Source organism: Nycticebus coucang, chromosome 9, assembly GCF_027406575.1.
Source record: "Nycticebus coucang isolate mNycCou1 chromosome 9, mNycCou1.pri, whole genome shotgun sequence".
Classification (NCBI taxonomy): domain Eukaryota; kingdom Metazoa; phylum Chordata; class Mammalia; order Primates; family Lorisidae; genus Nycticebus; species Nycticebus coucang.
Window position 1 is genome coordinate 68,753,471 of NC_069788.1, and position 13,528 is coordinate 68,766,998.

Below are 13,528 nucleotides of genomic sequence, written 5' to 3' on the forward strand. Positions count from 1 at the left end.
TACTTTTGATTTGCTTGGGTTTTCCCGCTAGCAGGTGCTTCAGGATGTCTTCATCACATTTTGCCAGTCGGTTCAGAAAGGATTTAACTACTGAAATGATTAGGACTAAACTTGCTCATAGGAAATCACTGTCTCAGAAACAAAACAGACATAAGGAATATGAACAAAATAGACGCTTTGGTTTGAAAGATGTCAACATTCCGACCTTGGAAGGTAGAATTCTTGTTGAATTAGATGAGCCATCTCAAGAGCTTGCTCTAGAAAAGGCCAATATCAAGCCAAGGTCAGTGAAAACTGTTCTGTGTGACCAAAGAAACAAATGCTCCAAAAATACAAAGAAGAAAAGCAACTACAAAAGTTGAAAGAGCAGAGAGAGAAAGCTAAACGAGGGGTGTTTAAAGTGGGTCTTTATAGACCTGATACGCCTGGTTTTCTTTCATCAAACCAGAATGCTATGAAAGCTGGGCCACAAAAGACTATCTCATCTTCTGCACGGATTACAAGGTCAAAGGCCAAAGACCTGATGGAGCAGACTAAGACTTATAATGGGAGTGATGTTCGAGCAGTACGACCTGGTCAAAGACAAACTTCTGAAAAGAAAGTGTTGGACAGAGAGGAAAAAGTTGTACAGCCTGTAGCACCCACGTCGGTGAGAATGACTCGATCAGCTTCTCAGGCAGCAAAGCAGGTTGCTGGAGCAGTCTCATCCAGCACAGCAAGAAAGCCGTTCTCAAGAGCCACTGGTGATAATGAACTAGCAAGACAGGCACTAAATAAAGGAAGACCCACCCCCCAAACAGAAACAACACCTAAAAAGGATATTTCTCATAAAGTTGATCATGAAGGAAATATGTTGGATTCACAAACTATTAAAAGTACTACAAATGTATTAGATCCAGATGGAGTCTCATTAAAAATGGAAAACTCACCCAAGACAAATACTGTAAAAATAAAAGGGAAGAATTCCTTTGCGCCAAAGGATTTTATGTTTCAGCCCCTGGAAGGTCTGAAGACCTATCAAGTCACACCCATGACTCCGAGAAGTGCTGATGCTTTCTTGACACCCAGTTACACCTGGACCCCTTGGAAAACAGAAGATGATAAGACTCAAGAAGCAACAAAAGACATTTTGGCACTAAAATGTAAAATGTCGGCTACCGAGATAGTACAGCAAGATTCAAATAAATTACAACATCCTTTGGGTTCTCTAACAGTTTGGAATGAAGAACAGGTCTTAAATTATAACAAAGCTACTACTAAAAAATCAAATGGCCTTCCAAGAACAGAAGTCCCATCACTTGAAATGAAGGAAGGACAGATATCTCAACTGCAACATGATGTGCCATATTTCAGAAATATCCTCCAGTCAGAAACTGAGAAATTAACATCAAGTTGCCTTCAGTGGGAGAAGAAGCTGGAATTGGACATTCCAGATGATGCTAAAGATCTTATTCGCACAGCAGTTGGTCAAACAAGACTCCTTATGAAGGAAAGGTTCAAACAATTTGAAGGACTAGTGAATGACTGTGAATACAAACGAGGTGGAAAGGAGACTACCTGCACAGATCTGGACGGGTTCTGGGATATGATTAGTTTCCAGATAGAAGATGTAAACCAAAAATTCAACAATTTGACCAGACTTGAAGAGTCTGGGTGGCAAAACAATAGTAATGCAAGCAAAAAAGTCTTCCGGAAAAAAGTCATCTCAGGTTTAGTGAATAAACCAAAACAAGATGATGGTGGAAGAATTGCAGCTAGAAATCGCTTGGCTGCCATAAAAAGTGCAATGAGGGAGAAGATGAAGCAGGGAGAACATGCGGAAGCTGCAGCCTCTGTGATGCCAAAGGAGGTTGATAAAATCGTGTTTGATGCTGGATTTTTCAGGGTTGAAAGTCCCATTAAATCATTTTCAGGACTTTCCATTTCTTTTGAATGTCCTTCTCAAAGACTTAGAACGCCCAAATCTGTCAGCAAAGCTGTGTCTCAGAGCAGGGGTGCGGTGAGCCTCCTAAGACAAACTGCATCATCGGAGAGTCCCAGTACCAAAAATGAACACGAGGATAAGAAGACTTTGTTTGCAAATATTCCTGAAAGTGGGATCAGCACAGGAGAAGATGCTCAGTGTCCTGGATCACAAGATTTAATCGAAATGAAACCCAATATCGTCTCACAAGAAAAGAAAACTAAACTTCCTCAGTCAGTACTATTTGATAATAACAGTCTCACTACTGAATGCCACCTTGTTGATTCAACAGGCTTGAACTGCAGCAATCCATTCACTCAGCCGGAGGGCAGACATCGAGAACATTCCCGACACGTTTCCCTTGGTGGTGACCTGATTTCCTTTTCACCTCTAAGGCCTCCCTGTGGAGAACAACCAGAAGAATTTTAAATTTAAAAATAAATCCAGGCTTGGCGCTTATAGCTCAGTGGCTAGGACGCCAGCCACATACACCAGAGCTGGTGGGTTGGAATCCAGCCCGGGCCTGCCAAACAACAATGACAACTACAACCAAGAAATAGCTAGGTGTTATGGTGGGTGCCTGTAGTCCCAGCTACTTGGGAGGCTGAGGCAAGAGAGTTGCTTAAGCCCAAGAGTTGGAGGTTGCTGTGAGCTGTGATGCTATGGCACTCTACTCAAAGTGACTGCTTGAGACTCTGTCTCCAAAAAAAAAATCCAAACATTTTTCTTCATACTACCAATGTTGTTATATATTCTTACTATTAAACATTTGGATATTATGTACAATGTTTTAGATATGATACGCTTTCTCAAGGGAAGGGGGGATGTTTTTACATTAACCACACAGAATAAAAAATGTACTCTGAAAAAAAAAAAAAAGAAGGTCTGGGTTTAGAGTATGGCAGGGTATATACTCAGTGAAGAGGCTAAGGATAAAATGAGAGCATCAGCATAAATTCATATACTTTAAAAGCTCCTGCTCTGCTGCTGGAATAACCCACATGGCCTCCAATATCATTCAGCTCTGCAATATTCTAGGAAATGATAAACATCCAGCTTAAGCATGAAGATTGTCTTCACATTCTTCTTTACCATGTGGGATCAGGGTGACTTGAAAGGTTGCAGGTGCCGTGTTGTGGAGCAGAGAAGGCAAGAACGGCCTGCTATCTCTGACGACTGGAGAGACAGCTCTTTCAGAATTGTCTGGGTTATCAGTGATAGGGACAAGTCTAATGTGAACAGAAAGGCTCCCTCTCATGGCAGTGACCAGACAGTGGCAACATGATTATGAGAAACAAAGACTACAGCCAACTGAAACAAGTCATAGCGGCAAGAAGGGCCAGGCCCTCGGTGATTCTAAAAGAGAAGTTAACAAAACACAGATGCTTACATCGTGTGGACATTGTTTCTAACTATTGGATTGGTGTAAATAGTGAGAGGCTGCTACTTCAGTTCTGGCTAACAGTGATATTATCACTGATTGTTGTGGCCCTACCAAGTCCTAACTTGTTCAGTTCCCTCTGTTGAAACTTAATAGTGAGTGACCTAATTGATTGTGATAAGCCTCCTTTGGCCTATTTCGTGGAGCAGTTTAGGTCATGGGTAATCAAGAGTGGACACTATGGTTCTGTTTGTGATTATCTCATCCGCAGGGATGAGCCCACAAGAGCAAAGGCAGGCAATGTTTCTCCGCTGCAAGTAGATAAGAATGCACAAGCAACCTTGTACTCACCACAACTGATGACCACTGCCTGGAAAAATGTGTTGATTCCTGGTTCTGACACACTTTGCTGATAAGAGAAAACCACTGGAGCACAGGATGGAATCCTCAGCGTCTGGTGGGACAACTTTCAGATCGTGTGTGTCAATAGTCCATAGATTCTTACCTCTGATTCAGTAATCTTTGGGAAGATGGGGTCTGGAAAGATTAAGCTCTTATAAAGAAAGTGGGGAAAAATACTGAGGAATTACCGCCCCCATCCTCCAGGGCAGACTGCTGGAGGGCACACTGATTGTATAGTAGGATACTGTGAAAGCTAAGGATATGCTGTAGCCTCCCCTGCAGGAACTGTGGGGCCTCAGCAGTAGGCTTCCCAGGCCAGCAGGAGACCTACAACTATTGAGATGTTATCCCTTTTAGAAACAAATGCTAGTAGAGAGGAAGGATGTGTGGCTGGTGTCACCATACTGTTTTTATTTACCATCCTTCACAAACAGGCTTTTCCTTCAAGAGTCTGGATATCATCTGGTGGCCTCTTGGTTTTGTCTGTCCAGGCCTCTTCTTACCTTTTATAGAAAATGCTTTTCTTACTCAAAGCTGGCAATTCTGGTAAGGAATTTTCCTATCCTTACTGACCCTTCCTCTCTGGACATGGTTGATGACTGATCCAGGCATGGCTCCACCCCAACCTAATTATCTCTGCTCTCTAGCCTGAGTCTCTTGGTAGTTCTCTTCGTCTATTCAGGTTGCAATTACAAAAATGCCTTATGAAAATCACAAATTCATTTCTTACTGCTCTGGAGGCTGAAACACCAGCAGATTTGGTGTCTGGTGAGGGCCTGCTTCCGGGATCATAGATGGCACCTTCTCACGATGTGTTCTCACCTGGTCAGAGGGCTAACTGCTCTCTGGAGCCTCTTTGATAAGGGCAGTGACCCCATTCCTGAGGCTTCCACCCTCATGACTGAATCACCTCCCAAAAGTTCCATCTCTAAACACCATCCCAACCTTAGTGGTTAGAATTGCAATGTCAACTTACAAATTTGGGGGAAAACACAAACATTCAGACTATAGCATTCGGGTAACCACATGACCGAAGCTGTAACTATCAAATTTTCCCTGGAATATTTTTAACTGGAATTAAAGAGAAGATTGGTCCTTCTTGGTGGTGAAGCAGGAAGAGATGAGAACGTTGCTGCTGTAGCAGAGTCTCCTCCTCTGGCATAAAGTTGATATATAGAGGAGCAGGTAATTATGCTAGAGCAAGAAAGTCACCAGGTTTATTTTCCAGGGATCTTTCATTTTCTGCACCCCTATTCTTTGTGGAAATTACGAAGCTTCCAATACAATCCTCTTGTTGGCTCAATTTCTCTTGTCAGAACACAAAGTGTCCTGATTAAATCCTTAGTTTAGGTAGGTTAGAGAGACCTGGGTGACATTTCCTGTATTTTCCTTCTCATTAACTTAGTCCCAGGCCACACACACCCTCTTTTGTCAGAGTGAACTCATCCAGTCCCATTCAAGTCTATGTGTTCTGTGCAAAAGGCCGGATTTATTTTGTTTTGAGCTCCATGTTAAGCTTATCCTTTCTGCTTTCTTTTTTTTTTTTTTTTGAGAAAAAGTCTCATTATGTCACTCTCAGTAGAGTGCCATGGCCTCAAAGCTCACAGCAACCTCAAACTCTTGGGCTTAAGTGATTCTCTTGCCATAGCCTCCCAAGTAGCTAGGACTATAGGTTCCTGCCACAGCATCTGGCCTTTTTTTTTTTTTTTTTTTTGGTGGTAGTTATCATTGGCCCGGGCTCAACAGGCTGGAGCACCAAGCAATAGAGCTCTTAGCCATTAGTGTCTCAAGGTCACAAGTCAAGGTGACAACTGGTCATGAGAGGGGCCAGATTTCTGCGACCTCAGAAGCTAGTTCCACTGTCTCTTTTCTTTCTGATTGCCAATCCTTCCACCAAGAGAAGAGACCAGTTTTCACGAACCTCTCAAACTTTAAAGAGCTTGGTTCTACCTTTTTCCCAGAGTAATAAGGCTCTCGGCTCTATCCTTACATAAATGTTCAGTCATTTCTTGGGACAGCAAGAAGGTTCTACTTTAAGGAAACTTTCCATCCTTACCTTTTTTTGAGAACAGTCTCGCTCTTTCACTCAGGCTGTAATGCTGTGGCATCATCATAGCTTGCTGCAGCTTCAGACTCCTGAGTTCAAACAATCCTCCTCCCTTAGCCTCCTGAGTAGCTGGGTCTATAGACACCTACCACCATGCTCAGCTAACTGCTTTTGTTAATTTTTGGTTCAGACACAGTGTTTTTGGTTCAATGTGTTGCCAAGACCAGCCTCAAATGTCTAGCCTCAAGTTGATCCTCCCACCTTGGCCTCCTGAAGTGCTAGGATTATAGGCATGAGCCACCACACCTGGCCTGTAGCCTTGTATCTTTGCTTATATATAAAATAGCTGGACCCCCTCTCACTAAGGAATATGGGGGCGAGGGGGAAGTCACTAATTTATTCTCTGGAGGGACACTCCTTTGTTAGAGAATTCCAGAAAATTTATAATGTTTGTGACTTTGATTAGACTGGGTTAAAGAGCTAAGAGACAGCTGCTTGTAGTGGAGGTGCCGCATGCTGTCAACTGAACTTCATTCTAATGTCTTTTAATGTCATGGTGATCTGAGGATATTCTTCCTGTCCAGAGGTCTATCATGTGTCCCAGGCAAGATCTAGGAGGAAGGTAGGGCACAGACTCCAAAGTGAGAGTTACTCAGTTTTTTATTGTTGATACTTTAGATTTTTTTTTGGAAGTGACTCTTAACTTGAAAACAAATACCAGTCTTGTTGCACTAGAACTTCACTCTGAATGAGACATCACTCCCGAATGCTTAGTCCTAGGCATTCCACAGTAAGTGGGTAGGTTTCCAGCTCAAATTTGTTAGCACACAAGCTGGAAGAAGTATACAGCCACTTTAAGTCCCCAGGTCCATAGACACATATGTCTTCCCAGTAGTGGGTTGCAAATGAGTAAGACATCAAGAGAAACACAGAATAGCAGCGCCTGTCAGTGGTTACAGCGCTGGCCACACACCCAGGCTGGCCTGTTCAAACCCAGCCCAGGCCAGCTAAACAACAAAGACAACTGCAACAAAAAAATAGCCAGACGTTGTGGCGGGTGCCTGAGTCCCAGCTACTCAGGAGGCTGAGGCAAGAGAATCGCCTAAGCCCAAGAGTTGGAGGTTGCTGTGAACTATGACGCCACGGCACTCTACCAAGGGTGACATAGTGAGACTCTGTCTAAAAAAAAAAAGAGAAACACAGTAAAAACAACCCAAACAAAAACATCTTACATCCCAGAGAAAGAAGGCATTCTGGATTTCTGGATTCTTTGGGTGCTCTAAGATAAGTGCTTATTGTATCTAATAAACTGCTTCATTTTTTTTTTTATTGCCTCATTTTTTAATGAAAAGGTCACTTGCAGATAACTCTATCAAGTGCACTTATTTGCAAATTTATCAAGGGTGAGTCTGAAATAAAATGGGGATGGGGCAAATGCAAGTTTCAAGTGGAGAAGTAGAAATTTATAGCACTAATTCCTTCAATAAACAAATACTACTACAGGTACTACACGGCACTTCAAATTTGCAAGATGAACCAGGGCATCTGATCACACCTGGAGAGGCTCACAGGCTAAGGAAGAGAACTGCCCTAAATGCTAATGTAAAATATAGAATATAGGGCAGCACCTGTGGCTCAGTGGGTAAAGCGCCGGCCCCATATACCGAGGGTGGCGGGTTCAAACCCGGCCCCGGCCAAACTGCAACCAAAAAATAGCCAGGCGTTGCAGCGGGCACCTGTAGTCCCAGCTGCTCGGGAGGCTGAGGCAAGAGAATCGCTTAAGCCCAAGAGTTTGAGGTTGCTGTGAGTTGTGTGAGGCCACGGCACTTTACCGAGGGCCATAAAGTGAGACTCTGTCTCTACAAAAAAAAAAAAAAAAAAATATATATATATATATATATATATATATAAAATATAATGCATGCCCCAGAGACCTGCAAAGCACTATGGAAGTTCTAAGGTCAAGCCATAGAAATAAATCTCTACACGTGGCACTAAGTTTAAAAAAAAAAAAAAAGTGTCTCAAATTGTCCTTCAGTTTCACCTTACCATCTCTGGATAGCCAACAAGTGAGGATTTGGGTGACTCATTGCACATTGTGAGGGGTTTTCCTTAAAGTCACTGGTGGCTTCATAATCTTATACAGAGGACAACAACACGGTTATGCCATGTGTATGGTATGGTTGGCCTTTAGGAGCGGAGGTATTGCTCTTTTCCCAGTGAGTCAATGCATCCCTCCAAGGGACCTGCTCCTCTTCACACAGTCCCTGCCCGAGGAGGACCCCTCTCTCCAAATCCAAGCAAGAACTAAGAGCCCCAGGCTTTGGTCTCTCTCCTCGTGACTCTTCACCTTGACAAAACCCCTGGGAAGCTGATCTCAGTAAGCCCTGCCCTCCTCTTTTTTTTTTTTTCTTTCTTTCATTTCTAATGCTCCTTTAGTTGCTATCCTACCCTGGAGGTAAATAGAGAGGATTGTTCATGGGCTGAGACCACATAGTGGTGGCCGGGAATGGTTCCGGGTTAGGAGGTGCAGGGCTGGAGAGAGACCCTATACTCTTGTTTGTTTAAAGGACCCTGTATCTGGAAGGCAGGGAAGAGCTGTAAGCAGTGGCATGGTGTGGTTAGATACCAGTGTTTAGAAGGCAGCTTTGGCAACAGTTGAAGAATTTAACACATGGACTGCCATGAGAGTTGTATGTAACTTAATGTGAATTAAGAGTCCATGGCCTCGTGAAGGCACATGTATGACTTACGCGACTCTTGACTTACCTTGACCTAATAAAACACCATGGCCCCAAGGGAAAAAAATGTTTTTCTAGTGTGGCAGTCAACATGTTAAAGGATAGAGGTGGCTCCTACTGACAACCAAATGGTGAATTCAGGGGGACAACAGGAAAGGATGGGAGACAATGGCTGTAGAAAGGGGCTGGTTAAGCTGAATTGGAGAAAGGTAGCAGAGCCCAAGAGTTTTCATTGGAACCACAGGTGCAGGCTAGAAAAATGAAGCAAAATTTAGAAGTGATAAGAGTTTGCTTAAGAGGGAAGAAAACCCTGGGTAGTTTTGCTTCCCCATGGAGACAAGTTGTAGGCACGAGAACACATTCACACACTCCAGGGCATGGAGAGCTGGCCTGCACAGCATAACACAGATGGTCTATCCCAGGAATCAGGCAGATGCTATGCTTCAAAGCATGGTTTCCAAACTGTGATCTATGGAGCACCACGGTTGAAAGACATGAACTATCAATAATAGGGGTGGTGATTCTGTATTTCTCAAGAAATACTGTGTGTTACTCTCATGTCACCAGATGAAAGGCTCTGAGGTTTCTGCATTATCTTCTCATCAGTTCCCGAATGGATTGGCCCACAAAACATCTTTTTCCATCACATCTTTGTAGAATCTGGGGTTGTAAACGACGTAAAGTTCTAAATTTAGATACTATAGATGTGTCCTCCAGACCAGGGCTGGTCCACTGTTTACACCCACAACCGACAGCAAGATAATTGCAGAAATTAGGTGGGTTTGGAGATTTTATTGCAATTTGACATTGCTGCAACATCCAAGCGGCACTTTGTTTTTCTAATAATTTATTTCATTATATTTTACAGTAACATCACGACAGATTAAAAAGGAAAAGCTGGATTTTCATCACATAAGGTTAAGATACACTTTTAAAAAAGCAATGATCTGGGTTTGGTGCCTGTGGCTCAAGCGGCTAAGGCACCAGCCACATACACCTGAGCTGGGGGGTTCAAATCCAGCCCGGGCCTGCCAAACAACAGTGATGGCTGCAACCAAAAAATAGCCAGGTGTTGTGCTGGGCGCCTGTAGTCCCTGCTACTTGGGAGGCGGAGGCAGGAGAATCACTTGAGCCCAAGAGTCAGAGGTTGCTGTAAGCTGTGATACCAGGGCACCCTACCCAGGGTGACAGCTTGAGGCTCTGTCTCAAAAAAAAAGAAAAATGGGCAAAGGATTTGAATAGACATTTCTGCTGCGTAGATACACAAATGGCAAATAAACACATAAGAAGATGCTTGAAATCATTAGGTAGCAGGGAAATGCAAATCAAAGCACCATGAAATACCAGTTTATATCCACTAGAATGGCTAGAATCAGAAAATCAGGTGGTAACAAGTATTAACTAGGATGTGGAGAAATTAGAATCCTTGTACATTGCTGGTGGGAATGTAAAATGGTACAACCACCTTGGAAGACAGTCCAGCAGTTCCTTAATGAGGTGTAGAATTGCCAGATGACCCAGAAATTCCATTCCTAGGTGTATATATACCTAAGAGAAATGAAAATGAACATTCACACAAAACTTACATGTAAATGTTTATAGTAACATTATTCATCCTATCCCAAAGGTGGAAACGATCTAAATGTCTAGTAATGAATGAATGGAGAAATAAAATGTGGTCTATTCATACCACGAGATATTAATGTATTAATTTAAACATGTGGCACTGAAACACGATACAACATGGATATACCTTGAAAACATTATGCTAAGTGAAAGAAGCCATTCATAAAAGATCACATATGAGATAATCCCATTCATATGAAAATCCAGAGTAGGGACATCTATAGAGTCCGAAAGTAATCTAGCTGCTTGGGCTGTGTGGTGGGGATGGGAGTAGAGACAGGGGAGGGCACAGGGAGATAGAGTGATACTTAGCTGTACAGGGGCACGGCATTTCTTCCTGAGGTGACGACAGACAATGTTGTAAACCACTGTCGTGGGGGTGGCACATCTGTATCTGCAGATATGCTGTCAAAATGCACATTCCAAATTGCATCTACCTTTTCTGTTTCACCTTCACCTCCTCTTGCCAAAGTGTGGTCAGTTGACAGCAAATTTATCTGACCATTAAGTCTCTTCTTATGCAGATATGACGCAGAATTGAATAGGCTTTCATTTTTATGGCAACTGAAGGCTATTTACTATTCAGTAATTACTGAACTACTAACGGAAACTATAATTTTGTGTTCAAAAATTAAAGCAAATGCATTCTCAGGGTCCGCTGTCAATATTCCATTGCTCAGTCTGGCTTCTTATTCAACTTGCTAACCTTGTAAAGCTCCTACTGCGTATAGACTTGTTGAGTGTTTTTGCATTTAAATTATTTTTTATTGTTAGTTTTGCAATTTAATTTGTTTCAGATTGCTTGGCTAACTCTAACACTAGGTAGCAGAGGGGTATGTTTGGCTGAGCAATGTTTTGGGTCTATAATGTTTCACCATAAAGCATATACAAGTCTAAAGCATATATTTTTAAAAACTTACTTATGCAGGGTCACTTCCTTGGTGGTATATGATGACAGCATCTGCTATTTAAATAACTTGCATCACACTTTCAGAGTGTGGGTAACACTATTACTGTAGTCATAATGATTTCTGTAAAGGTTTATGGTGTCTCAAGGCCAGGACCGGGGCAAGGTGAATAAGACCCTCTCTCCCCGGGTCACATAGGTGCTGCTCCTGAAAGCAAATGGGTGCGTCACTCATCTCATCTTAGTCTTGATCCCATGATCTATTATAAAATCCTGTTCATAAGATAATGAAGAAAAGACATCATGCATGAAGGCTGGTGACATATATGAATTTAAGAATCTATTTCTCCAATTCTTTGTGAGAAAAAAAGAGAAAAACAGAGAAACTTTCCTCTGTGGTCAGAGGGAGATGTGACCAGGGAAAAATGGTCGAGACATGCGGTGCTGCTGGTTTTAAAGGCGGAGGAAAGTGAGCCAAAGAATGGAGGTGGCCTCTAGGAGTTAGACAAGGCAAGGAACAGATGTTCCCTCAACCCTCCAATTATTTTAGCAGAGTGAGAGCCATATCAGACGTCTGATCTGTGAAACTATGGGACAATAAATTTGTTGTTTTAAGCCCCCGAGTTTGGTAATTTGTTATAGCAGCCATATGAAACTAACGCACAACCTCAGATTACTGAACACATTAAGTGTATGTATTTTTTCAGTCTTTTTTTTTCTTTTTTGAGTCAAGTCTTGCTCTGTTGCCCAGGCTAGAGTTCATCGTCATAGCTCACTGTAACCTCAAACTCCTGATTCAAGTGATCCTCCTATCTCTGCCTCCATAGTAGCTGGTACTGCAGGTGCGCACCACCACGCCCAGCTAATTGTTTTCTATCTTTCGTAGAGTCAGGGTCTCACTGTTGCTCAGGCTGGTCTCAAACTCCTGACCTCAAATGATCCTCTTGCCTCAGCCTCCCAGAGTGCTAGGATTGCAGGCATGAGGCTCCGTGCCTGGGCTTTTTTCAGTCTTTATACATTGTAGCTTGGTAGAAAGAGGGGTAAGGATCTGGCTTTGCAGTTTGAAGTACCAATAGCAGCTCTTGAATCCCCACTTGTTCTGAGGAGCAGAACAAACCACTTTCAGGTGGAAGGACCCTAGGACTTCTCCTGAAGCTACAGTGTCAGCTTTGATCCTGTAGTTGTTGTTACCAAAGGTCTTAACTGGATGTTGTTCCTGAAACTCAAAGCCGTGTGGAAAGGTGTCTCCATTCTACTAGGAACTCAAATTCACTGCCACTTGTTGAAACCCAGATTATCTGGAGAAATATGAGTAGATCTAATTACTGCCTCTGGTCCCTGCAACCATAGCTTGTGGAGTTTCTTTTCCCAGTGGCAAGACCTAAGGACCTCTGTTTGTATGATAGAAAGGACCTAGCAAAGAAATTTAGAAAATCCTTTGTTTTTTCTTTTTGAGACAGAGTCTCAAGCTGTCACCCTGGGTAGAGTGATGTGGTGTCACAGCTCACAGCAACCTCAAACTCTTGGGCTTAAGAGATTCTCTTGCCTTAGCCTCCCAAGTAGCTGGGACTACAGGCGCCTGCCATAATGCCTGGCTATTTTTTTGTTGCAGTTGTCATTGTTTTCTTAGCTGGCCTGGGCTGGATTTGAACCTGCCAGCCTCGGTGTAGTGTGGCCTACCCACTGAGCTATGGGCACCATCCTAGAAAATCATTCTTAAGAGCGTAATAAAAATCTGAATCTTCTGATTGAAGGTGCTTATTCAGTACCAAACAGATGAATTTTTTTTAAAGAATCCATACATCTAATAGATCCTTCCTGATGAACTTTCAAGTCTTCAAAGTCAAGGAAGAAATCATAAAAGATTTTAAAGGGAGAGAATAGATTATCTAGAAAGAAAAAGATCTCTTTGGTAACAGATTCCTCAATAATTACGTTCGATACTTAAAGTGATCAAAGCAGAGTTCCAAGGGAAATGATTTTAAATTCAGAATCACCTGCAAGATCTCAAATAGTTGGCCCCACTTTCAGAAAATTTATTAAATAACTACTCAAGGATGTTCTCTATATAAAATATTAATTTGAAGAAGAGATAAATGGAATACACGTATGAGAAAAAATCTAGAGCAGAGAAATAAGCTAAATTCATACTTAAATCTAAGTAGTTGTTGATGACATTGCTTTGAAGCTCACGGTAATTGTGAGGAAACTGCCTAAATATTGCCCATGAATTGCCTAAAAAGTAGAGGCAAAGATTGGAGAAACAGAGTGTATCCTCTCCTCCTGACCTAATTACTAGTTATGCCTGAAACTATCTTTTCCCAATTCTCACAACTTTTTTCCTTGTCTTATTGAACTGACTATGCTTTCTTTAATATGTTGAATATAATAGTGATAATGATGTCCTTATTACTGGCTTTCTTTTTTTTTGTTTGTTTGTTTGTTTTTTATTTTTTTGGCT

The 13,528-nt window shown here is 42.2% G+C and overlaps 1 protein-coding gene across 1 annotated transcript; it reads left to right on the forward strand.

The window, feature by feature from the left end:
* LOC128593516 (disks large-associated protein 5-like) lies at positions 1-2,763 on the forward strand. Its single transcript, XM_053601567.1, is given in 2 exon segments — positions 1-309; positions 312-2,763. Coding segments are annotated over 2 exon segments (2,346 nt in total). The 5' UTR covers positions 1-44; the 3' UTR covers positions 2,393-2,763.
* Positions 2,764-13,528: the final 10,765 nt, after the last annotated feature.